The sequence below is a fragment of the Falco peregrinus genome, chromosome 5 (genome assembly GCF_023634155.1).
Source record: "Falco peregrinus isolate bFalPer1 chromosome 5, bFalPer1.pri, whole genome shotgun sequence".
Lineage (NCBI taxonomy): Eukaryota > Metazoa > Chordata > Aves > Falconiformes > Falconidae > Falco > Falco peregrinus.
The window spans coordinates 4387546-4410723 of record NC_073725.1 but is presented as its reverse complement, the minus strand read 5'-3'; the positions used below and the strand labels follow the sequence as shown (position 1 = coordinate 4410723).

At 38.1% G+C, this 23178-nt stretch overlaps 1 protein-coding gene across 15 annotated transcripts in view; it reads left to right on the top strand.

Moving 5' to 3' along the window:
• The window catches only part of OSBPL3 (oxysterol binding protein like 3), a 90286-nt gene that overhangs the window by 32721 nt on the left and 34387 nt on the right, over nt 1–23178 (top strand). For 11 of the 15 annotated variants that reach the window (XM_055804029.1, XM_055804025.1, XM_055804019.1 and 8 more), the window contains 5 exons: nt 10758–11001; nt 18764–18880; nt 19085–19138; nt 19348–19461; nt 20210–20380. In XM_055804029.1, coding sequence (XP_055660004.1) covers nt 10909–11001; nt 18764–18880; nt 19085–19138; nt 19348–19461; nt 20210–20380 — 549 coding nt within the window. In that variant the 5' untranslated portion in view covers nt 10758–10908. Of the gene's footprint in view, nt 1–5244; nt 5320–10757; nt 11002–18763; nt 18881–19084; nt 19174–19347; nt 19462–20209; nt 20381–23178 lie in introns of those variants that run through there. The other 4 variants (XM_055804028.1, XM_055804026.1, XM_027786415.2 and 1 more) reach the window with 4 other exon arrangements.

Here is a 23178-nt window from a genome sequence, read left to right as displayed (position 1 = left end):
TATACTGAATTTTTGCATAGGTTGGTGGTTGGTCGAGATTTGCATTTCTGGGAATGCTATATAACTTATATATGTATGTATTATATATTAGATATGTATATATAATTTATGCAAAAGCAAAATGTGACATGTGAAAGCTTTTAATGCAGTTTTGGGTCAGTCTAAATGAACTGTGCTTTAGGGTAGGTGTTTTGGGAAGCAGGAGGATGCAGGCAGCTTTCACTGGATGCTATTCAGAGCCTGGCATATGGCTCCCATTTGTTCCACTTTCAAAATCTTTGTTCAGAAAGCTAATAGTGCTGGATGGAGAGAAACATAAGGAGACAGATCAGAATCTTTTTCTCCAAGTAATTCAATAACTTTTTTTTACTTGATACAAATATAAATTATTTGGATTTTGATGTGTGGGCTTCCTAAATGAACTGGCATGACCAAAATGAAGAGCTGTAATACAACACGAGGTGCTCAAGAAATATGTTGTGTTGTACCGTACTCTGTATTTCTTGACTTTCACCTTTTAAAAGTATGATACCCATTCAGCATGATAAGCGATCTATTCCTGAAATCACCTCTCCTGGTGATGCGAACGATACTGGAGCGTGACAAGAGATCCTGCTTGTTTTGTCACTGTATTTTATTTTAGAATTTGGTTACTGACTTGAAGCAATGATCACCTTTGCTGTTCATCTGCCTAACCAGGATTATAAAATCACACTAGAGAACAATCTTTCAACATCTCACTCTGGGAACAATGTGGGAGTAGCTTCAACAACAACAATTTTATGATTTTCCCAATTAGCGTGAGTTTTCTACTCTGGAAGATCATTATAATGAGACACATCAGAGGGCTTGTCCTTCAGTTAAAAAAGAAACTAGTCCATTAGTTTTGTTAGGCAATCAGATACTTGTGGGGCTCTTCTTGACATCTTCATGTTGCTAACCATGAAATGCTGCTCATAAGTTTAATCCATAAAGAATTTGTTACATAGAAGCTCACCTCTTCTACTCCAGGAAAACCTGTAAGTCTTTCCAAAAGGATATTTTTGCAGCACTCTCTCCATTGCACAGGAAGTAAAAATATGCTCAAACCATCTTGCTCTTTTCCCCAGATGCAGATGAGCAGTCAGGCAAGTTAGCATGCTGGAGGGTGACAGTCTGCAATAGGAGCTGGAGAACTGCTGGCCTCTGTGGCCACCTTGTTTGTTTGCTGCTAGGACAGACACTTGACTTATTTTCTTATTTTTGACTACAGAAGAGAAGACTGGAAAACTGCAAATGCTGGTGATATAACTTCTCCAAATGTACCCCTTCCAGCTGCCATTGGTCATTCCAAGATTTATCTTTAATGTGATGTGTGATGTAAATCCTTGTTATTTTGGAGTAACAAAAGTAAAAGATTTGAATATTTTGGAGATAATTTTATGATGTGCTTTAAAAAACAGTGTAAAGATAATGCTTAGGAGAAAAGATTGCGTGCATTTTATATGGCAATTTTAAATTTTCTTGACTTAAATTACAATTCACAGTATTTTTTTTCCACATTCCTCCTGCAGCTCTTCACTTTCTACATGCATTTAATTTTTCTACCTGTTCACAATTAAATGCATAGAACAAAATAATGAATTTCAATTCAATGGTTGTGTTTTAGCTGTATGGCACAAGTGTATTTTTTCTAGAAGAAAATGTGAGTTATGAAAATACTATAATGTCTGCAGACTTCAAGTTTTGTGGTCAGGACTTGGTGAAAACTTTGTACATAGAGTTTCAGTCTTGAGCAGCCTTTGAAAAGATAAGTTTATGTCAAAAGTGCAATTTTATGCATAAGCTTAGTAAAGGTGTTTTTCTCCTTTATACGTTCTGTATTTTACCATTTAAAACAGATGTACTTGAATGAGTTTCTCAGTCCTTTTATCCTAAAAATACCACTTGCTGGCAAAATTGTGGGAAACACAGTCAATGAAAGATGAATATTAATAAAAGTTAAGGAAAAAGATGTAGGTCAGCATGGGTGAAGTGGGCATGACTGTCATCTGTTAAGAAATTAGCTTTCAGTATTATGTTTCTGGCAACTTCATGTTATTTTAGACATTTTTATTAAAAACAAAAACTGCTTTTAGCACCTTCCTTTAAGAAATTATTTTTTTTTCTATTTTCCTTTTCAGAAATTCAGGAAGTGCGTTATATGAAAAATTAGAAAATTTTAAATTATAAAAAATGCTTAAAAATATGGAAAATGTCTTAAGTATGTCAGGATGTGATTTATGCTTCACTACTCCTAATTAACCACAGGTTTAATTTATTTTTGTGTTGTAAGTCCTGATGGTCTACAAAAGACAATACCATATGCCAGCATTTTAGAAATAAACAAACATGATGACAGGTTGGGAGGAGAGTAGAAAGAGAGAACGCAACTAATATTAAGCAGTTTAAGGGGAATCAACATAACTTGTAAACACTTCTGTTTATTGCTGCTTTATAGCCTATAATTAAAATCCAGGTTGTTAGTTGCAGTTCAAGTATAACCAACCTCAAAAATGCTATGAAGCAACGAAGTCACTGGACTGCACACAGTATAAAACTTCATGTTGTTGTCTGCTGTCTCTGTGGCCTGCTTACAGTGCCTGGAACAGAAGTAAAAAATGAGTGTACTCATTAGAAATAACAAATATGGATTGTTATGTTGTAGCACCCTTTCACTGAGCTCAAATAAAGTTTTCTGTAAATTATTCATTCTCTCATATTGCTGATGCATCCTAATTAAAGCCTTCCATCTTTTAAACCACTAAAAATGCTTCGGAATGGGCATGTAGCTGAAGCTTTTTTAAATCATGCAGCATTCATTTTGTTTTTAATTAGATTTAAATAGAGATAGCTGGTGGCTTGCACTAACCTGAATCTAAATGTAAGATAGGGACAGTATCTTTTTCAAACCTGTCTGGATCAGTTGAAAATAATATTGCTTCCACTTTCTTGCCCACAAGTTGGTGATGACCATCGCTGCATTTTGACCAAAGCAAAGTATGTGAACTACACCCTGTGACAAATGGCTCTCCACTGAAGTGGATTAGAGAGGACTTACGTGACTTTATTTTTTTAAATTTATTTATTTTTTGGCAGGGGAGCTACTGATGTCCAGAAGAGGAACATTAACATTCCTATTATTAATTATAGAAAGTCCTACTCCTTTAACTGCTTTGGCAGTTTTACAATTGAGTATAAATTTGAGCTTTAACCCATCAGCGGGGGCACTGAGCTGCTACTGAGACCCATAAAAGTTCTCAGCAGCTTTGTATTAACTCTAAGCTCTGTTGTTGGAGGCAGGCCATGTTTTTGCATTGGGATATCATACTGTAGTAGATTTGAATAAACAAACAGTGCATTAAAACTCTATACATCTTCTTCCTTGTAATAGTGTTAAATTATTCACAGAGTCCTAAATTGAAGCTTTCCTTTTTGGCCAAATTCCTAACTTGCTTCTAGATTTTATTCCATTGTAGCTAGGCAGTGATAGGACAAGACTTGACATGAAAGCACTAACACTGAAACAGACCTTCTGTTCTTCCCAAGCATGGCTGCTGCTTCTGCAGCTTTGTGTTCACTTTCTTCCTTTTTCAAGGTCAAAAGTTCTTTTACCAGCACTGTCCAAGTAGATCCTCTAAGGTAACCCTAGCTGGATTCAAGTTCTCCTTCATCGTTTCAGAACTTGAGGAGGTGGTGGTGGGATTCTATCATTTGAAGTAGGGAGAGGATCCCTTTTATGGTCTCTTTCCTGCTGAAGGGCTGCCCTGTTAACCTAGTCAGAGGCCCTCATCTCCAGCAAGCATCTTCTTGGGCTGACCCAGCTATTGTGATTGATACTTTCCCATTTCATATTGCTTAGGCAAAACATTGCAATGTAATCATTCAGATTTATGATCTGCTTTCCCATATCTTGCATCTCTCTGCTTCTAGGTCTGTTTCAGTTCATCTTTTCCTATGCTGTGAGGATAATGTTGCAGAAAACCTGATCCGTGGAACTTCTTTCTTGGTTCCCATTGTCAAGGTGTTCATTACAATCATAAATATGAATGGATTAAGAAAAACTGTCATGTAGAGCATGGTTTACTCCATCCACATCTGTTTCTCATGGTTCTTGTCATCTGCATACGTGTATGTGGTACATGTTTCCAAGCAAAAGGACTGTTGCAGGTGTCATCCTGTCTATCCTTGAAGATCTCCAGCCCAAGCCTTAACTTGAGATTTTTAATTTTTACTTAAGAGAAACATGTTTCTGTGTCTTTTTTCTTTCTATTTGCTTTTTTTTTTTTTTTTTTTGCTTTTTTTGTTGTTGTTGAAAGCTTGACATTAACAATTCCTCACTTTTGGCATTAATAACAAAAATACTTAGCACTTGTAGTACTAATTATCCTCAATATCTAAAGTGTCAAGGTTTATTCACACATTGCATATTCAGAAACACAGTGTTGGGAAGTTAGTGGCCCCTTGCCTAAGATGATGTTAGAAAGGGTTAATATTGATGTGCTATCAACTACCTGTCCTTCTTCAGAATACTACACATCTTTTGATGTTTCAAGCTATCTTAATATGAAAGACCTTCTGTAAAGGAATAATCTGCATATTTAAAAGAAAGCTGTAGGTCTGTCTGCATTTATAAATACTAATATTGTAAAGTACACTGAAAAAGGTGTGCTGGAATGGGCTGAGAGACAGAAACCTCTATAGATACAGTAAGTCAATCAAGAAGAAATGTGACATTTTCATAACTCATACCCATTACATTTCGTAAAGTGCATAAATGAATTTCTGTGTATCCTAGGAAGAACTGAATCTTGTTACCATGGTCATTAAAGTTAATGAGATTTAAATTTTGAGCTAATAGGCCTGCTTATAAAGGAGAAGCACTAAACGTTCTCAGGGAAGTGTTGTTTCCTTTGTATCTTTTCCCTTTCAGAAATTAAGTCACAGACACAAGACATACATGACAATTCCAGTGTATTGTGGAAAAACAGGTATCTGGGAGGGGGACTCTAGTTTATTTGTTTGGTTTTTTTGGCGTTATGTTTGCTTGTTTTAGAAAATATATGATGCCAAAGTGTGAAAAGTAGAACACCACATCAAAGAGGGCAAAGCAGGGTTGTTGGATCCTGCCACTTTTTAATGAATGTGTCTAGCTTTCCTCTGTGAGATAAGGGATCTCTGTGTTGTGTTTGCTGTTCATACATACCCCATGATGTTTTTCTTCAGATTTTGGTGATTATCATTCCTGACCCATGAAAACTCTTCCAGCAGTCCTACTTGATGTTTTACCTGAAACCACAGGTGACCCGTTTTTGGTTTCTTTCTCCATAGTTAAACCAATTATGTCAGCTGGTTTAATAAAATATATTGCTTGATGTCAGCCTTGATAGATCTATGCTTGTCACAGCATTATGCAGCTTATCAGGTCAGAGAGAGACAGTCTGATTTGAAGTTACATGGATGCCTTCAATGGTTTGACAGGAAAGTGATGTCTTTTTCTTCATGTGCAGACAATGCTGTCTTTAGATCTTGAATTACTATGTGCTGGCAGACTGACAGATATTTCCAGAACTAATGTTGTGGCTATCAAAACCAAATCTAGGAAAACAAACAATGTGTATTTCAGTAACATCTTAGCAATAACAAGTGTAGTTTTAAAAAAGAATAAGCCTTGGGGCATAGTGGAGTATCTTTGTTGTTGTGAACAAAGAAAAGCTTTAAATAGCAACAGATAGCAGAAAAATGGAAGGCAGCCAAACTCATGCCAAAGCTCTGATGGTGATGTTTCCAACTCTGGGACGTTATCACTAACAGATGGGCCTTTCCAAGGTTTTTAGTACAGACTGTAAAATGATACCATGTGCCTGTTACTTTCCTTACTGGAAATGATAACCCTTTCTCTCTTTTCTGTTGCCTGATCATCCTTTGTCCTTTCACTTGTCTTCTCTAGACGAATAGCGCTTCCAATGCAAACAGACCCGCTGCGTTATTATTTGAGCCCAGGGAGGGCTGTCAACCTCATTAGCACTGCTGTATGCAGTTATGTGCTCCCAGGGCAGGATTGGATCACAGCTCAGTAGCTGTTGTTTTCTGCTTCGCCCTCTTGACAGGGGAGACTATGGACTCCTCTGTTACTGGGCCTCAAACCGGTTTCTGTGGTCCCCCAGCTTTTGGCTTCTCAGTTGACTGTGTAAGTTATGCTAAGCTGGAAGGGGGGCTGTGGGACCCCAGTGAGCCCAGCAGCTCGTGCTAGAGGGCCCTGGGCTGCCAGGCTGTCCCTAGGCAAGGCTTGTTCCAAAAGGGGTGGCAGACAAGGAAAATTGTTAATTATTTAGGACCTGACTGCGAGCTAGGTCAGTCCTTTTTAGTTATGATTCTTGACGCAGTTAAAAGTGGGGTAGAAAAGGTGGTATGACAGCTGACTAATTACCGTAACAATACAGCTATTACTGCATGTATTTTCTGTATCACTAGTCACAAAGGTTTTTAACATATCTGTTTAGAGTATATACCTGGCAAGCTTGGTTTTTTATACAAATGTAACCTCTTGCAGATCTCCTGGGGGAGTGAAAACAGTATCAAGATTATGCATTTAAAATTAATCACGTTGCATGCAGTATTATAGTCAGTTTCTATGGTGGATGTAGGAGAAAGGTGGTATTTTTATATATACTTACATTTCAGGATGCCGATTGACCTATTTATAAATTTACGTAAGATTTTTCTAATATAAGGATTGAATTATTTGCTCCAAGGGTTAGTGAAACAGCAGATACTTGCTTTGTTTCAGGGAAGTCTGACTAGACTTGACATTGAAGCATGTTCATCTTGGATGTCTTTCTTGGGATGTATTCTGCTGAATTGTGTCTGGTTTTTTGTTTGGGATTTTTACTTTCTGTACACTGGAACATACAGGATTTTCTGTCATCAAGTGGTGAACAATATACATGAAGAGTAATCCGGTGTTAAATGCGGTATGTTTGTCATTTGTCTAGCTTTTCTTCTTTCCTGCTCTGTCTGTCTCTCTCTTGATTAGAGGATTAGAAGAGTTTTGTTTGAACCAAATTTTCTTCTTTTGGGTCACTGAAATAGCATGATTTAATTACTCCAATAGCCTCCTTAAGGAATTGGGCTGGGTGGAACTAACTGTTTCTTTGCATCACGGACTACTTCAGAAGGTAGCACATGTCCACGGCAAATGAAAGCATCTGCTCCACAGAGATGGTGACTTGGTCGATGTCTAGGGACAGCACCTATCTGATGGAAGGCAGTTCTGAAATGCTTCCTGTTATTATTGTTAGTCTCCCTAAGCTGTTTGAACTTTTGCTTTCAAAGGTACTTTTAAGAACTTAGTTGTTTAAAACTATTTTATGTTTGGTTTTCTTCTGTAAAGAGAACAGCTAGCAGTGGGACCGTATTTGTGTGCTTTGTCCTTCAATAGTATGAATCTTATGGTAATTCAGGAACAGCAAATATCTGCCTTGAAAAGACATCTTCAATTGTTGTACGTGATGTATCTGTAGTCTATAAATAATTCTTTCCTTTTTCGAGTCTGATGAAACACTGTGATAGAATAAAGCTGACAATTTGAAGTGTAACAGAGAAATCCATGAAAGCAATAATTGGAAAAGACTATTGCTTTGTTTATCCAGGTGGACATGAGTGAATGTAATTTAATAGTTTAATAATAGCTACAGAGCAAAGGTTTCAGCACGGATTCTGTTTTAATTCTGTGAAAGTCACTCAATGTTGCTTGCAACTCTGACTTGGATTGTGCAGTCCTGTGCTTGCTGTGTGCATGTGACTCTCATCAGGCTTTCTGTTCTATCCACAAGACTACAGTTAAAGAATGAGATGTATGCTTCCAGTTTTGCTGTTCTTTCATTGCTGAATCAGCAGCTCTGAAGCAGCTGTTACAGCTTTATTTTTCTTACAGAGCTGTAACAAAAATAATTGCATAATGTTGATTTTATTTTTTTTACTGCAGTTTTCATTTTTTTTCCTTAATTTCTGCTTTTTTGTGAGATATGGAAAAACTTGGATTTTGCTGTAAGCTTATTGCTTTGAGAGTTGTGAGAGATTAATTGTTGATACTGAGAGGCTGCTTTGAACCCATGCAATTTTAAAGGTTTAAGGACAGCTCGGGATGGTACTTTTTTTTTTAAAAAATAGGTCTTCCTATTCTACGTATTATATTTTTACATTGGCTTTAATTGATGTAGAATAGTAAGTCTCTTAGTAACTGGTGATAAGTAGAGATAAGTGCTGTTTATAGGTTTAGGATGTAGTAGCTATAAATATTTGACACTCATTTATTCTTAGTTCTTTAAAATGCACCTGGCGAGGTCATTTGCAAAAGTACTTTTGGCCTACTTCTACTGCTGTTGACTTGATAGCAAAGAATTAGGCTAATACTTAGCATTTGTGAAAATTCCTGTCCTAAATTTATTTGGATTCGCCTCAGCCTCACACCTTTGATTTGGCTTTTTGGAGTAGACCAAAGTGGCTTAGTGTGCTCCAGTGAAAGGTGGGAATAAACAGCTCTGAGGCCATCCTGTGGCATGGCGGGGAGCAAAATGTATGGAACCTGAAGCAGTTATATGGCTTCTTTTTATGTTACAGTCCATGAGACCTCCATTTTTTTCAGTTATCTGACACTTCCAGGACATCACAACATTGTGCTGTGTGTTCAAACAGGCAAAGAGTATTGTATAACTTAAATCGAATGTGTCCTGGGGATGTATTTGCAAGGTACTGGTGACAGCAAGTTTTGCTGCAAATTAGAGCCTGTTTCTTGCTGTGAACTCTGCCAATCTTGGCCAAAATGCCAGACAGCCACTGGTGAAAGCCAAGTGGTAAAATGCTTATTTTGAACATGGAGCGATGAGGAGGACAGGTGGTTATCTGAGCAAACAGTGTGCCAAAAAAGTAAGGCACTTGCTACGTGGTACTATTAAGAGGGTATGTGAATGATGAGTTTGCAAGAAGAGTGTGTTTCTGTTCCTGTTGTGAATATTTGACCTCTGCTTGTTAATAAAGATGTTATCATTAAATTCTTTTACTAAATACAGTTTGAAACTAAGTAAGAAAGTTATACTTCATACTTACTCCACAGTTAAAAACTTGCATGAAGTCAGATAAATTTAAACCTTTTAAAAGTGCTAGTCCTTAATGAAACGCCACTCAAATTTATCTTCTGCATAGGAAGCAACTACACCTTCTCCAAAAGGCACTACTCCTATCTCAGTAGTAATTTCAGTTGAAACCCACGCCCAAGGCCCTGTTCAGACCTTGCCATCACATTGCTGTACTGTTCTGGCTTGCTTCTGCTCTCACACTGCTTGTTGGCACTGTACCTGTCTGGTGTTCCCTGGACACAACTGCCAGCCTGCCTTACCAGTGAAAGAGCCCCAGCGAAGCTTGCTTTCTCACCTGGCTTTTGGAGACCAGGGCTGTTCATTACTGTTGCTGAGCATAGATTTGCTCTGGGGGTAATTAAGTAGTAGGGAGAGAGGTTTTCTGCAACATAGTCTTGTTTTCATCTTAAATATAGCACCTGGTTTTATTTGGGGTTGTTGGTGGTTTTTTTTTGTTTGTGGGTGTTGGTTTATTTGTTTGTTTTAAAGGAAAATTAATTCTTCAAATACACAAAGTGTACTAGGGATTTGAAAATTCTGCTTCTCAGAATAGGTTTTTAAGCCTCTTCAAGAAAAAAATGAATGGCAGACTTCCATAACCAGTGATCCCAGTTCAGGACTGTGAGGGGATTGTTAAGTAGCGCCTCCCTGGTTTGGCAATGAAATCTCTCTTCTCCTTGTGAAAAATTGCGTATCTTCCTCAGTGCAAACTGAGGAATTGCACTCTTCCTAATGTGAAAAAAATTTTTCCCTGAGACAATAAAATCTGAAGTGATACACAATTTATAAACCTCTTTCACCACCACAAGTTTTGGAAAGCATCACCCTTTTGTTATGCCCTCTGGTTTTTAAAAAAATATGCAGTTACCATGACAACTCTTACCCACACTAGAAATCCATTATTTGGAGTTTCTGGCATGGGTTTTATTTGCATATGCTACAAACAGCACTGTTATTAAACAGACTGCTAATTACTCTTCCAGTCCCAGACTGAGACAACTAATGTGACGATAGTTACAACTTTGTGATTCCAGGTAAGAGTGCTCATGCACAGCTCTATATAGCTGAATTTGCACACTCACAGCTTTTATTTATTGCTTTTTTTATAGAGAGAAGTTTCTTTTTTTTTTTTTTTCCTTACAACCTGAAGCCATGCTTACTTGTTTAAATTATCAAGCAACTGGGAAACAGAGGTGGTTTTTTGATTACTCACCATCCTTTTTGGGAGACATTTTATTGGATGCTTCCTTCACATGTTGAGGCTGTTTTGTTCCATTTTATATACAAATTTATTATACCCTATTTGTGTCTTTATTAATGTTTTTTAAATGAATTTAAATCTTTAAAAATAAGCTTCATACTGTACTTTGTCCTCTTAATAAATAGTGACAATTAAAGCATGCGTTTAGGATCCAAAATTCATGTTGTTCTTGTTTGAGACTTGAAAATTTGTCTTAAAGTGATTGTTGAATTAATTTCTCATAATGTACAGTAATGCAGTCAGCTTGTATTACCAAAGGCTTTATTATGATTCATGCTACAGGAGGGCAGTAAGAGATGGCATCTGATAACTTGGCTTTTGGGATTTTTTTCCCCCTTTAGGAATTTCCATGGGATGCAGATCATGCCACGGGACTGCATTTGGGTAAAGAATGAATTCTGCGTTTCCCTGGGGAGTCTTCCAACACTTTTTCTAAATTACCTTTTAATGGTTGTTCTAAGGGAGCTTGTTTGAAATAAATGGTATTGGATCATGAGCGAAGAAAAAAGCTTTGGTGTATCCCAGAAAATGTTGTCTCCTTCAAGAAGTACTAGCAGCTGCTCTTCCAAGCAAGGAAGTCGACAGGTAACGCAAACTTTTTCAACCAAACTGAAAGCATTACTAGGATTGGCTGTTACTTTTGCTTTTGAATATTGGTGAATCTCTTAAACTCTGTTTTCCTATTGCTTACTTGTTTTGTTTCATCACTTCATTTTCCTTACTCTGTTTTCGTTTTTTGTTGGTAGCAGCATCTTGTTTTGAGTCAAATGCAGTAAACAGATGTTACTGAATAGCAGACACTTGTAGAACTGGAATGCTAACAGTGAATTTGATTTTCTATCACACTGTATGTATGGTGCTTTTATAGTGAAATATTGCTGCTGTAGCGGTTTGGTCCTGAAATCCCATCTCTTCCCTGTAATATACCACTTTTGTGGTAGAATATTGTGTAACTGCTCTGCTTATTTCAAGTTTCCAGGGAAAGGTGTGTGTGCATGTGTGAAAGAGAACTCATTTGTCTGAAGCGTGACACAGGGCCTCTGACAACAAAAAAGCCTCTGTGAGTCCCTGTGTGTGCTGGTTGTTGCTGTGGAACCGTAGTTATGAAAGTATGTGTGTAACGTGATGCATCTGGGTGCCTAATGCAAAGGATGGTTTGTTTTCTGCAGAGGCGATGCTATTCTTTAAACCTTACCATTTTGAAAGACAAGTCTACGAGTGAGTGCACCTGACAAGTGAGACTGCTGAGGATGGCTTTTGTTTGTGGGCAAGAAGCATTGACCTGCAGCTGTAGTGAGAATTAAGCTTAAACACACTCAATCCATGCTTGTAAAATCATGAGCAATATGCTCAACAGAAACTTCTATTAAGCCAGTATTTGTGAAAATAGAGGTATTGAAGCTGCCTCTGGTTGAAATTTTAATCAGAATTGAGCATCCCAGTCCCCCAAAAGCTTTGGAGACCTCAGATGTGTTTGGAAACAGCACCTGCTTTTCTGGCTCTGTACATACAATTCACAAGGCAGACAAATCTCTGAACAATTTATGACTTTAAAAGCACTGTGCTTGTAAGAAATGTTGTGTGTTTCTACTATACTGAGCAAAGAAATCCTTGCTTTCTGGATGTCTTGTTTTCCTGTAACATTATTTTTCAGATCCTTTTTAAAGGTATGAGATTACCTTTAAAAAGTATAATTTAAAGCATTTGGTATTGTCTGTTTCAATAGTTCATGTCTATCAAGTGTTATCATGTAATATTTAAATAATAAGATTTGCATGAGCATGACTAAATCCACTGGTGTGTTACACAGCCAGTACAAGCAACCTTACTTAAGCAGAAGCAATTTCTGCAAGAACCTCACTTACTGCCATTTAACACAATCAAATCTATTGGCTAGCTCAGGCTTTTGATACTATTCTTAGCAGGTCCCATTTCTTATCCATTTTGTTCTCACCTGCTCTCCTTGGAGAAAAGGAATAATTCAGTAAGGTTTAATGTCACCTTGTCAATCCACAATTTTTTAGGTTTTGATCCTTGTACAAAAATGCAAGGTGTACCTGACCAAGGTGAGAGGTGCAACTTGGTGTTCTGTTTGTATTCCTGGTACATCAGTGCTCATTCATTATAGTCGGGGAGATGGTAAATTGCCTCATATACCTAACAGGTCAAGCTAAGTGGCGATATCAAGTAGGTTGTTTCCCAGTGTATATTGAAGGGCGATAGAGTTGATATTTCTTTGTGATTATACGCTGCATTGTGGTAAGTATCTCCACTTCATCAATGTTTCAGTATTACTCTTTTCATGGTCAGTCTAATTACAATACCAAGAAAGCAACAGTATACTTTTGCATCTGGGGAACCTACATGGGTTGTCAGTCCATGGTTTTGGGTGGGTGGCCCACAGAAGTTGCAGAGATTGTGTGACTTGTATTGGGGAATGATCACTAAGCATGGCTAAAAGCTCTGCTTGCTTGCTTGTTTTTTCTATACAGTCTGAAAATTTACAAATATGTTTTTTCAGAAATTATTTGTGCTTTTTAAGGTTCTACTGGTCTTTCTGATCTTTTTAGTTTTAAATAGGCACGTCTAATATTTGTGAGTACTTCAACACCTTCTCTGTTTCCCTTTTTACCAAGTGCCATAACTTTCTAGCTTATCCTGTAACTGTTGTTTGCATCTGCTGAAATGGTCTAGAAGTCTTCCTTCAAAGTAGCAAAATTGAGAAAGAAAAAACCTGAAATGAATTCTAAATTACAGTTTCTTTCGTCATTGTCAGTGTTCATGTGCATGGCTGTGTATTGCTGTTCCTTCCTTAATTCCCTGACATTTTTGGTATTTTTCACATGGCTCTTGTTTACAGGTGCTTTCCTCTGGTCTGACACAGCAGTACTTTTAACCCGATTAAGTGGAAAGAAATCTGGAAGAGCGCAGCGGGAAGAGACCTGGAGAGTTTTGCAGGGATTGAGTTGCCCAAAAAATAGTGGGATCTGACTTTTGACTGTCTCTGATTTCCTAGGCACAAACTCTGTTGCTGGTACACACTAGCACCACGTAGTAAGTGACCTGGGGTTGTGACATGGAGCCGCAGTAGTGCAGGGATGCTGTGTTTGCTAATATTACGTGTCAGTGTGTTGCTGGTGTGAAGCGTCAGTCCCGTGACGCAGAAGATGGGGCACTGTGCTAGAAAGGAGTGTAACTTAAGCAGGGCTGCAGGGCTTGGAGGAGCCTGCTCCTTGTTCTGCTGCGCTTGGTGCCCCTTTTCTGTGAGAGGCAGCCCATTACAGAACTGAAGAGGTGTTACTCCTGTTCCACTCAGTTCACGTTCACCTTGAAGGCCCACGGCATAGGTGGAGGCTACTGCCGCTTCCCACCTTTCTGCTCATCTCTGCCCCTCTCCTTCAGCCACGGAAAGGGATCTCTTCCACAGAGCCACAACTCAAACTGTGTTTTGTGAGGAAGGAAAACTGGCGTTGATTTCCTTTAAATTTAAATTGGCCTGTCATCAAAAGAAGGTATATTGTGGTAGTATTTTTAAGTCTAATATGTTAACTAACTTTTAAAATAGATTCAGTAGGGAAAAGCTTTATGGCAGGAGAGCCACTTTAAATAAGCACGTTCTAAAAAAGAAAATTAAAGCATTTCTGCCAATTTTATGAACTGTAACAAATGCTTTAGTTGCAGCTGATGCCAGCCCTTACCCTCCACAAAGCAGATTTCTATTTTTGGCACTTTAAAATATTCAGTACAACTGACTGCATTTTACACTGGAAGAAAGTCTGGCACTGTCATCTGTTTTGTTCAGGGAGCTGAAACTGCAAGCATTGGCCTGAGCGCCATTCACACTCATTACTTCATTCTTTCCTCTGAAATAATTTGCCTTGAGGAGCTGTATGGTACAGAACCTTGCAGAAAATGAGAAGGCTTTTATTTTATTAAACAAAGAAAATGACTGCAGTTACCTAATGACAGACTTATCTCTGAAGACCAAAGTGTATGGTTTTTTTCCCTCAGCCACAGAGCCGGTATAAGACAAGTAGCAACTACAGGGTGATGTCCTAGTGCTGATCTGAAACTGGACCTGAGAAAAGCAAGAATATGTTCCTCCTTCAGCCTTGAGTGAAATTTCTCCCTGGGCAGCAAATGCAGTGTTGATCATTTTGTGTAGATATTGGCCCATAATGATGCAAAATCTTTTGTAGTGTATGATATATGTTAAGATATGACCTATCTGGACATCAGGCTTATGCTGTAGTTGTTAATGCCATTCAGCTGAGAGTTTTTGGGGGTGTGGGGGGGTGGGGGAGTGTGTGTCTTGGGAGATGTGGTGGTGGTTTTTTTTAATTTACCACTGTGGTTTGGGGTCTCTCTTTCAGTTCCCTGTTGTGGAATAAGAATCAGAAAAATGGAGCATAATCTCAATGCTTCCAGTAGCTTTCAGGAAATCCTGTATCTCCAGTTTGCTCCTCTGCTATTTCAAACATATGAGAACAGATGATAACTGACAAGCCTGATTCATTTGCCTTCATTTTAGAGAGTAAGCAGTTTTCTTCGCTTCTGCAGCTGCTCCCAGTAATAGCCAACTGATGCTTTTTCCTCATTAAATGAGGTGTCAAATCTCTTGCAAAACAAAATACTGCTCGAGATCCCATAGGGTCTGGGTCAAGAGCAAATGGATGCAAAACCAGTCACAGCAGCAGTATTCTGAAAAATGTGGGAGTTCAGGGGTTCAGGTGGGAAAGGTTGGGCTCTTCTGGAAGAGGAGCAGATGCTGTTAGTGCAGCATTACACCTTGCATGTATCCAGCAGGTCCCCAAACTGTTCATTCTCTGAGCTATTCCTTGCCTTTCTTTGGGTAACATAGTTGATTAAATAGTGTTGTGCTTTTAAAAGGGTTCCTTTTTAATTTTACTAAGCTACCTTTATGTAGTTTGCAATTGAAGTGTGAGGTTCCCAGGGCAGAAATCTGAGCAGGAGACTCGCCTTCACCACCTGAGCTTTGGCAGGCCATTGGTCTTGCTGATGGGAAGAAGTGCACCTACTTCAGCTTTTCTTCCCATTTTCACACTTCTTAATTGTGAAGGCACATTCCTGGCTGCCTTACTGACCTGAAGAACGGTGAGAAATGTGACTCTCCCACAGGAACATGGGAGACATCTTGGGTCTGGACTGCGGGAGAGGCCCAGACAAAATTTGAGTTGCAATGCAGGCCAGGATGTGCTTTTTTTATTTAAAGTTTGACAAAAGCTATTGATACCATGTATATTCCAAGTGGGTGTAATTGGCTGAGCTATTTCTCAGCTGCTTCATTTCTCTTCACCTCAAATGCCCAACGTAGCATAGGCCTGTCTCACTTCAGGAGCCATTTTCTTTCAAAGCTTATCCTTACAGATGGCTGGATCTGGATTCTTGTGTTTTTCTTGATTGTGCTCAAATTTCTGCTTGTCTCCTGCAAGCAGATGACTCTATCAATGATATATTGTGTTGAAGCTTAACAAATCTGTGAGAACTTGATCCAAAGTTCAAGAAACTTGTTTCATTAGGTGTAACGCTAGGACATTGAACAGGATCTACTGTTCACTAGTCTTGACTGCTATCAGATTAATTCTCAGTGGAAAAGTTGTGTGTTTAGGGACTGCAGTTGAACAGATTTTGGTGAAGACAAGGGAAATACCTTGGTTGGTAATCAGGTAAAACAGCTTTTAAGCTCTTCTGGCTAATTTCAAAGAAGCACAAATGTAAATGCAACATTTTTCTTAATCTCACAGATGCTCCTATTGGTTCTTAATTAGCATTATCTCTCACTAGTTCCATTAGGTTTCTCTTTTTTAAAAATGTTTACCTTTATCCAAGTCTCCTGTTTGAAATCGGCTAATGTCAAGATTATTTTTTATATTGGCTCATTTAGTAGATCGTAATTTTCTTAGGCGATTAGATATTATCCACCCCTGGACGTTTAAGCAGCAGTAAGTTCAGCTGTTAGTTTATGTAAATTGTAGCATTACACTGTGTGTCATTATATTTAAAAAGGCTGCTCTCTGCCATTATAACAGTCCCAATTCTTGTGATTACATAAGAGTAATAAATAATCTTTAATGGGAAAAAGAAATCCAAGACCACTAGTGAAAGCATTTAGTGGCCTAATATTCACATTGATGGTAAAAGAGGTGGTGGAACATCATTTATCTTTGGCTTTCAAGGCTGCAGACTAGAAGGTTCTTTTTTAAAAAAAAGGGGGGGGGGGGAGGGGGGGGAAGTCCTTAATTGTGGAGGCTTAGAGCTGCCTTCATGCTTGAATAGCTGTCAAACTGCAGCTAGCAAGCTCTGGCTAGCTGTCCTTCCACGCGCACAGGCTGACTCTGCTTTGTTCTCTGCCAGCTTCACCCTGTGAGAGGCCAGTGCTGTGGCTCTCTGGTGCTGGGCTGATGTGCTGGAGACAGCCCAGGAAGCCTTCTGCTCTCCCTTCAGCCCGCGAGCTCACGATATCCATGAGTAACTTCTCTGTTCCCTGATCTGGTATCATAGTAATTTACCCCAAATCAGGAAAGGGTTCATGATTATTGAGAATTTTAAGTGAGTCTCGAAGTAGTGAAAGTAAAAAAAAATAATGAATATGGAGTGTAACTTCCATTTTCAATATGGAAGTTGATTTCATGATCATTGGTTAGAAATAATGATATCTAAGTAGCTGTCAAAATACCTCTTAGACTGGAGGGAGTAAAGAAGCTATTTGTTACAAAACCGACAAGGATAAACCCCAAACTTGTCGGAGCATAAAATGAAATGTGTGCCATGATAACAATTTTGAAAACTGCAGTTTTCACTTACCTTCAGGTAGTAGAACATCATTGGGTGGTCTGTAGGATGTTTGAGTGACAGGAGCTGCTCAGCCCCACACTTCTGCTGCATGCAGCCTGTTGTGTGGTGAGTGCTGGCAGAGTGAACTCAAACCAAGAAAGCAGAGCAGCTTTCCAGTTTGTTCCGTAAAGTGCAGTGCACAGAAAATAATAAGAAAATAGCGGAGTGTCACCAGTAATGTGGTAGAATAAAAGATCGCATTCCTTAAGCTGTTTAAAGAATGTCTTTTTGAAGATGGTTTGCCACTGTGCCTTGTTGCTCAAGTAATGAGCATGCTACCTCACATATTTTTTTTTCTAGGCTTCTAGGGCTGAATTTTTAAGGATTCAGGAGATGGATAAATGAACACAGCTAGCTCTTGTTGATTTTTGCTTAATTTTTGTTTTAAAGGTTGGGTGGGTTTTTTGGGTTTTTTTTTTTTTAGTCAGTCACTTCTTGGGAATGCTTCCCTACGTGTCTTACAGGCAGGACCACAAGTACTTACTTACCTATCAGGTTTGGCCAAAGTGTTTCATACTGGTCCTTTTTCGTCGTTAAATTCTATGTTAAAGTATTCTCTGCCTTTTTCAAATACATGGGGATGGTACTAGCACATGCCATTTCCTGTCAGTTGTTCATAATTCTAATCTATGATATCCTGTGGTAGCTGGCAATAAATAATTCGTGAGATCTCTGATCTGAAATCTTGAAACTCATGTTACATTGTCATCAGCGTTTGTTCCATAAATACAAACTGTAACAATACTATGAGATTTATTCTCTTCTCTGTTATGTTGCTGCAATGTGTTTCATTTAAGAGCTCCTGATGGCAAAAAGAGAGACCTTCTTTTAATTAGAGGTGTATCTGCTGAAGGTTTTTTTTTTATTTTTCTTGTACTCTCCCTTTATGTCATCTTCCTCATAGTACTTGAGTTACTTCCCTGGCTTTTTCATTTGTTTTTATTTTATTCTATTGTCTTTACTGAAGTAAAGGGAGGCTGCAGTTCACACCAAACACACAACATTGAGTTAATGAATATGGGAAAAAGTTTTACAGAAAAGGTCTTCATTTTCAGTGTCTTATTTCTGTTTCATAACCTATAAAACATATCCTTTTAGCACAGGCTGTTTCTGCCTGTGATGGCAGAAGGGTTTTCATTGTTTGTTTTGTTTTGTTTTGTTTTTTTTCATTAAATAGTGACTAGGCTGTGGCTATACACTGTGTCTATGTATGAACAGAAAAATACACATGAAATTCTGGTAAGCATGTACACTCAATGAAAGATGGTGTCAGAAGAATAGTGTTTTGTTTACTTTGTATAGTTTCTGTCAAAATAAAAAAGGATCTTGTCTCTTGGAAGATACACAAGTAAAGATTGATCTAAGGTTAGATTTCAGGATAATTTTGGGTTTTTAACTTATAGCCTTCTTCCTGTTTAATCTCTTTTAATTCTCTTTCAATTCTGTTCTTTGGAAGAAATAAGATCTACATGTGGGTTTTCTGTTTGAGCAGGACAGCTGGGAAATTGTAGAAGGACTCCGGGGAGCAATGAATTGTACCCAGGAACCACAGAAGCAGGAGGGCTGCTTGCTGAAAAAGAGGAAATGGCCTTTGAAGGGCTGGCATAAGGTAGGAAAGGAACGTGTATGTGGAAGCCTGATGCCGTGTGACTGGGACTTACTTGGTGGGGTTTTGTGGCAAAAAGGTTGCTTAAGAGCAGATAAAGTATTCTCCAAGGAAATACAGGTGTGGGTGGTTGTGTGGGTTTTTTGTTTGTTTGTTTTTTTTGGGGTGGGTTTTTTTGGTTTTAATTCTCTACATTTTTGGTTACAGAGATATTTCTTTTTGGACAGAGGGATTTTGAAGTATTCTAAATGCCAAGCTGATGTAAGTGATCTGAACACCCTTAAGGCCATTATAAGGTAACAACACTATTTTATCCAAAGTAACAGTAATTCCATATTGTTGGCAATGGGAAGTAAAGTTTCAGCCATTCTAAACAGTTGGAGAGGGGGAAATGATGGTTTCGGCAGGTAATGTCTATCCTTTTGCTTTATTCTGGAGTGATTGTATTCTTTTTACTTTTTTTTTTGCAGATAGAGAGAGGGAAGCTTCATGGCTGTATTGATGTTGGACTTTCTGTAATGTCTGTAAAGAAATCAACGAAATGTATAGATTTGGATACAGAAGAGCAGATATACCATCTGAAGGTAGGTCTTCAAGTTTGTTATAACCTTGCTGCAAAAACGCCAACATTAGCTATGTATGGTGGACACATTTTTTTAATAGGTATGTGAGTTACACTAATAACTTACTTTTGTCTCAGCAGACTAGTTTATACTAGTTTGAGAGACCTTACTGTACTGTTCCAGAGTCAGTAACCCTGTTCTGAATAGAAACTTCAAAGATGCTTCATGTTTAGCAGCACTCCTTTCACCCAGCACTTTTTTCAGCAAAGAGTACGCACTTGTTGCACAAATGCTTTTCTTTTCAGTAGAGGTATCTTGATCTTTGTCTTATCTATTAGAAGTATTTTCCAGTCAGATCTGTAGATTTATCTATCCTTGTGAAATAAATTGTTTTAAAATACATCACCAAAATAAAATGTCTATTTGTGGTTAGTTAAACCTTGACTAAACCTTAAAAACGGCAATTTAGAAATTACAGATTATATGTGAGGGGTTTTTTATTTATGCTGAGGGTTTTTTCCATCTAGAAGTTGCTAAGTATTGTATTCTGCATTGGAAGTCATAACTATACTAATTGAAATTTCTATTTTTCTCATGTTATCTTAAGCTCAAACATTATGTATTTTAGTAAAAGCATCATTAGAAAACCTTTCCTGATATTTTGCCAGTAAAGGTCAGCCGGGCTAGCTGTCTAATGAGCACAAAATACCTTCATTTCTTTGGTAGTCATTTTGAATGTGAATGTTAAAAAATCTGAAATTTTGTGTAGGTGAAATCTCAGGAGCTGTTTGATGAATGGGTAGCAAAACTTCGTCACCACAGAATGTACCGTCAGAACGAAATCTCCATGTTTCCTCATGATGTCAATAATCTTTTTTTCCCTGTGTCTACTACTGCGGACTCTGTCTCTGGTTTCTGTGATTCTACTCCGGGTAGAAAGGTAATAATTATGATTTATAAATAATGAGCTTTCATCAGGGATTACATTAGTCTGATTTGTCTTTATTAAGTGAAGAGCGTAATGGAAGTTTGTGGTGGGGTTTAAGTTATGATCTAAAATGTCAAGAGGAAAATTATATTATTTATTGATTTACTCCTATGCAGTTTTCTCTATGATGCTGTTAAATTTTATAATAGCCTCTCATTGTTTACTCATTGCAGTAAATTATATCATCATGATCAGTTTTAAAACTGCATTATGAGTTAGAATCCTCATAATTTTTGAGACATGTATCATTATTTGTCTAATATGTGCTGGTGAAGATTAGTCTGGGTCACAGAAGAGCACTCAGCTAGATTTTTTTTTTTCTTTAGCATTTTTTCATTTATCCTTTAGCTAATAAAACCTCTCCCCTTTTATATTAATGAATCTAACTACTTACCTGAGGATTATATAGGAATTATTCACCTGTGGCCACTATTTATATTTTTAACTGAGGTGGAAGCATTGTTCAAACCAATCCAAGGACCATGCTGTAGGTGGGAATGGGGTCTGGAGCGTATTTCCCTTTAGGCAAAGTCTGTGACTGTTAGTTTCAAAAATGATTTGGCCAATGCTCAGACCAACACCGTAACTGGCCTCTTTGATGCAATCTTGTGTTCTGTGGCTGAACACAACCTCTGTGCCTTCAGCAGTCTGCACGTTGACTGACCGACTTTTAACCAAAGAAGGTCTTCTGCTCCCATTTAGAACCAGTGGCCTCTTCTGAGAATAGTGTCTTTTTTAGCAATACTGTGTTACTTACTATAACTGAAACAGCTCTATGCTTCTGTCGCCAGAGTGTCACCTAAAATCACCTCTTTGTTGCCCTCTCAGGTTTTCTTTTCCCTGGCCTATATTGCTGTATGATCTGAGTGGGCTTGTTCCCCAGTACCTGCAGTCCATCCCTTTGGGAGAATTATCCTGTAACTGAATATTAATTTTACTAAACACAAACATGTGCCTGAACAGCTTTTTGCTCGTGGTCGAGAGGGAGGGGTTCTGTGTGAGTGAGTGGCTGAAAGAACAGTAGCTCACCCCACGGTACCAGGGCTGTTCTGAAGAGAGCTGTCTGCACACTTTCGGTGGTGCCAGCACCTCTGTGGCTCTGACAGCCGGTTCTTCTGAGGCTGTCTGCAGAGAAATGGCAAATCTCCTGTGGCTGTTTAGTTCTTCTCTCCCAAAAACCAGAAGGGACAGAAGAGGAGAAGAATATTGAGGGCAAAAGTGGAATGTTGCAAAGCCAATGATACATCTATGCATGTGCTCTTAAAAAAAAAAAAAAGTCAGGGGAAAAAAAATAATCCATGTGACCACCATATCTAAAATCTATGCTCACTGTCAGGAAACTAACCATTTCTTCCTTGGCATGAAAGGCTTTAATTCACTTCTAATTTATTAATCCAGATTTGCACTGCAAAGAAGCCCTACTTATTTTCATGTGAAAAATAGAAGGGGATAGTTCTTAAGCTGCAGTTAATCACCTTAGCTCTGCTGAAGCTAAATGGAATTTTGCCAATTTACACCAGCCAAGCTTGATGTTAGTTGATACCAATCCAGCGGTTGGGTTATTTTGAGAAAAACATATTGGGTGAGCTTTGCATTGCATTTTATTTGCTTTTAGAAACACCAGATTGGTTTTTACACCTGGTTTTTTGTTGTTGTTGGGAGGTAGGGGTATATATTTACATAAGTTTAGTTGGAATGCTTGGATTCTAAAGCTTAGCCATGCTAAGCAAAACTATGCTATCTGGAGCCACACGAACTCTCTCTTGCCTGTTCCTTGGCAATGCCTACTTCTTCCTTCCTGCTTATGCCCCTTGCGTATATGAGTTCTGGAAAAGTTGATTATATGAGATAAGATTTCTGAAGACACAAATGTAGGATTTGTTCACATAACGCCAATACAATTGCTCATCTTTAAATTCAGTTTCATAGTGCTTTTAAAGGTGCTGGGATTATTATTTGGGTATATATATATAGATGACTAAAGTTCATATAGCTTTATGTAGAAATAAAACAGCTGAACTGCATAGATTAATTTAAAAATAAGTAAGTGTGCCTACTGATGCCTACTACTATTGCATGCTGGCTATATAAATTGACAGTACTGAATGATGCCATGTGGCTAATGCATTCTATTTTATTCTGCAACTCAAATTGGAGCTTATGTTGTAAATTTAAAAAGACCAACTAAGAAAATTGCAGCTGACAGAGATGTAGATGATGTTTCCTATGAACAGATTTAAAACTAGTACTACCTGAGGTTTTTATATAGGGTGAGCAGGAAGTAACAAAGTTTGTGAAGTGTATGCTTCAGAGAAGAGCCAAACAATTCAGTCAGCTTTTCTCATAACCAGTAAAGTGGCCATGTAATGGCACTTAAGATGAAACATTTTAAAACTGATATTAAACAAGATGATGACAAATCACATAATTTGTGCAACTTCCTGACATAGATATTATTAAAGATGAAAGGTTGAGTGAGATCTAGAAATAATTATGCATTTGGATAGCTATTATTTGTAGTCACGTTAGCGAAGAAAACTGCATTATAGGCCACAATCAGCTGGTAATAGCACTGGGTAGAGATTTCATCCTATTGGAAACTACTTCATTATCCTGCTCGAAAATACTTAATTATCCTGCTCAGTTAGCTCTTACACAGAATTTCAGCGTCTCTTGAAGCATCTGATAGTGGGCACTGCTGAAAATGAGAAAAGTTTGAAAATGGTTACCGAGTTGTTGTAAAAGGGTAG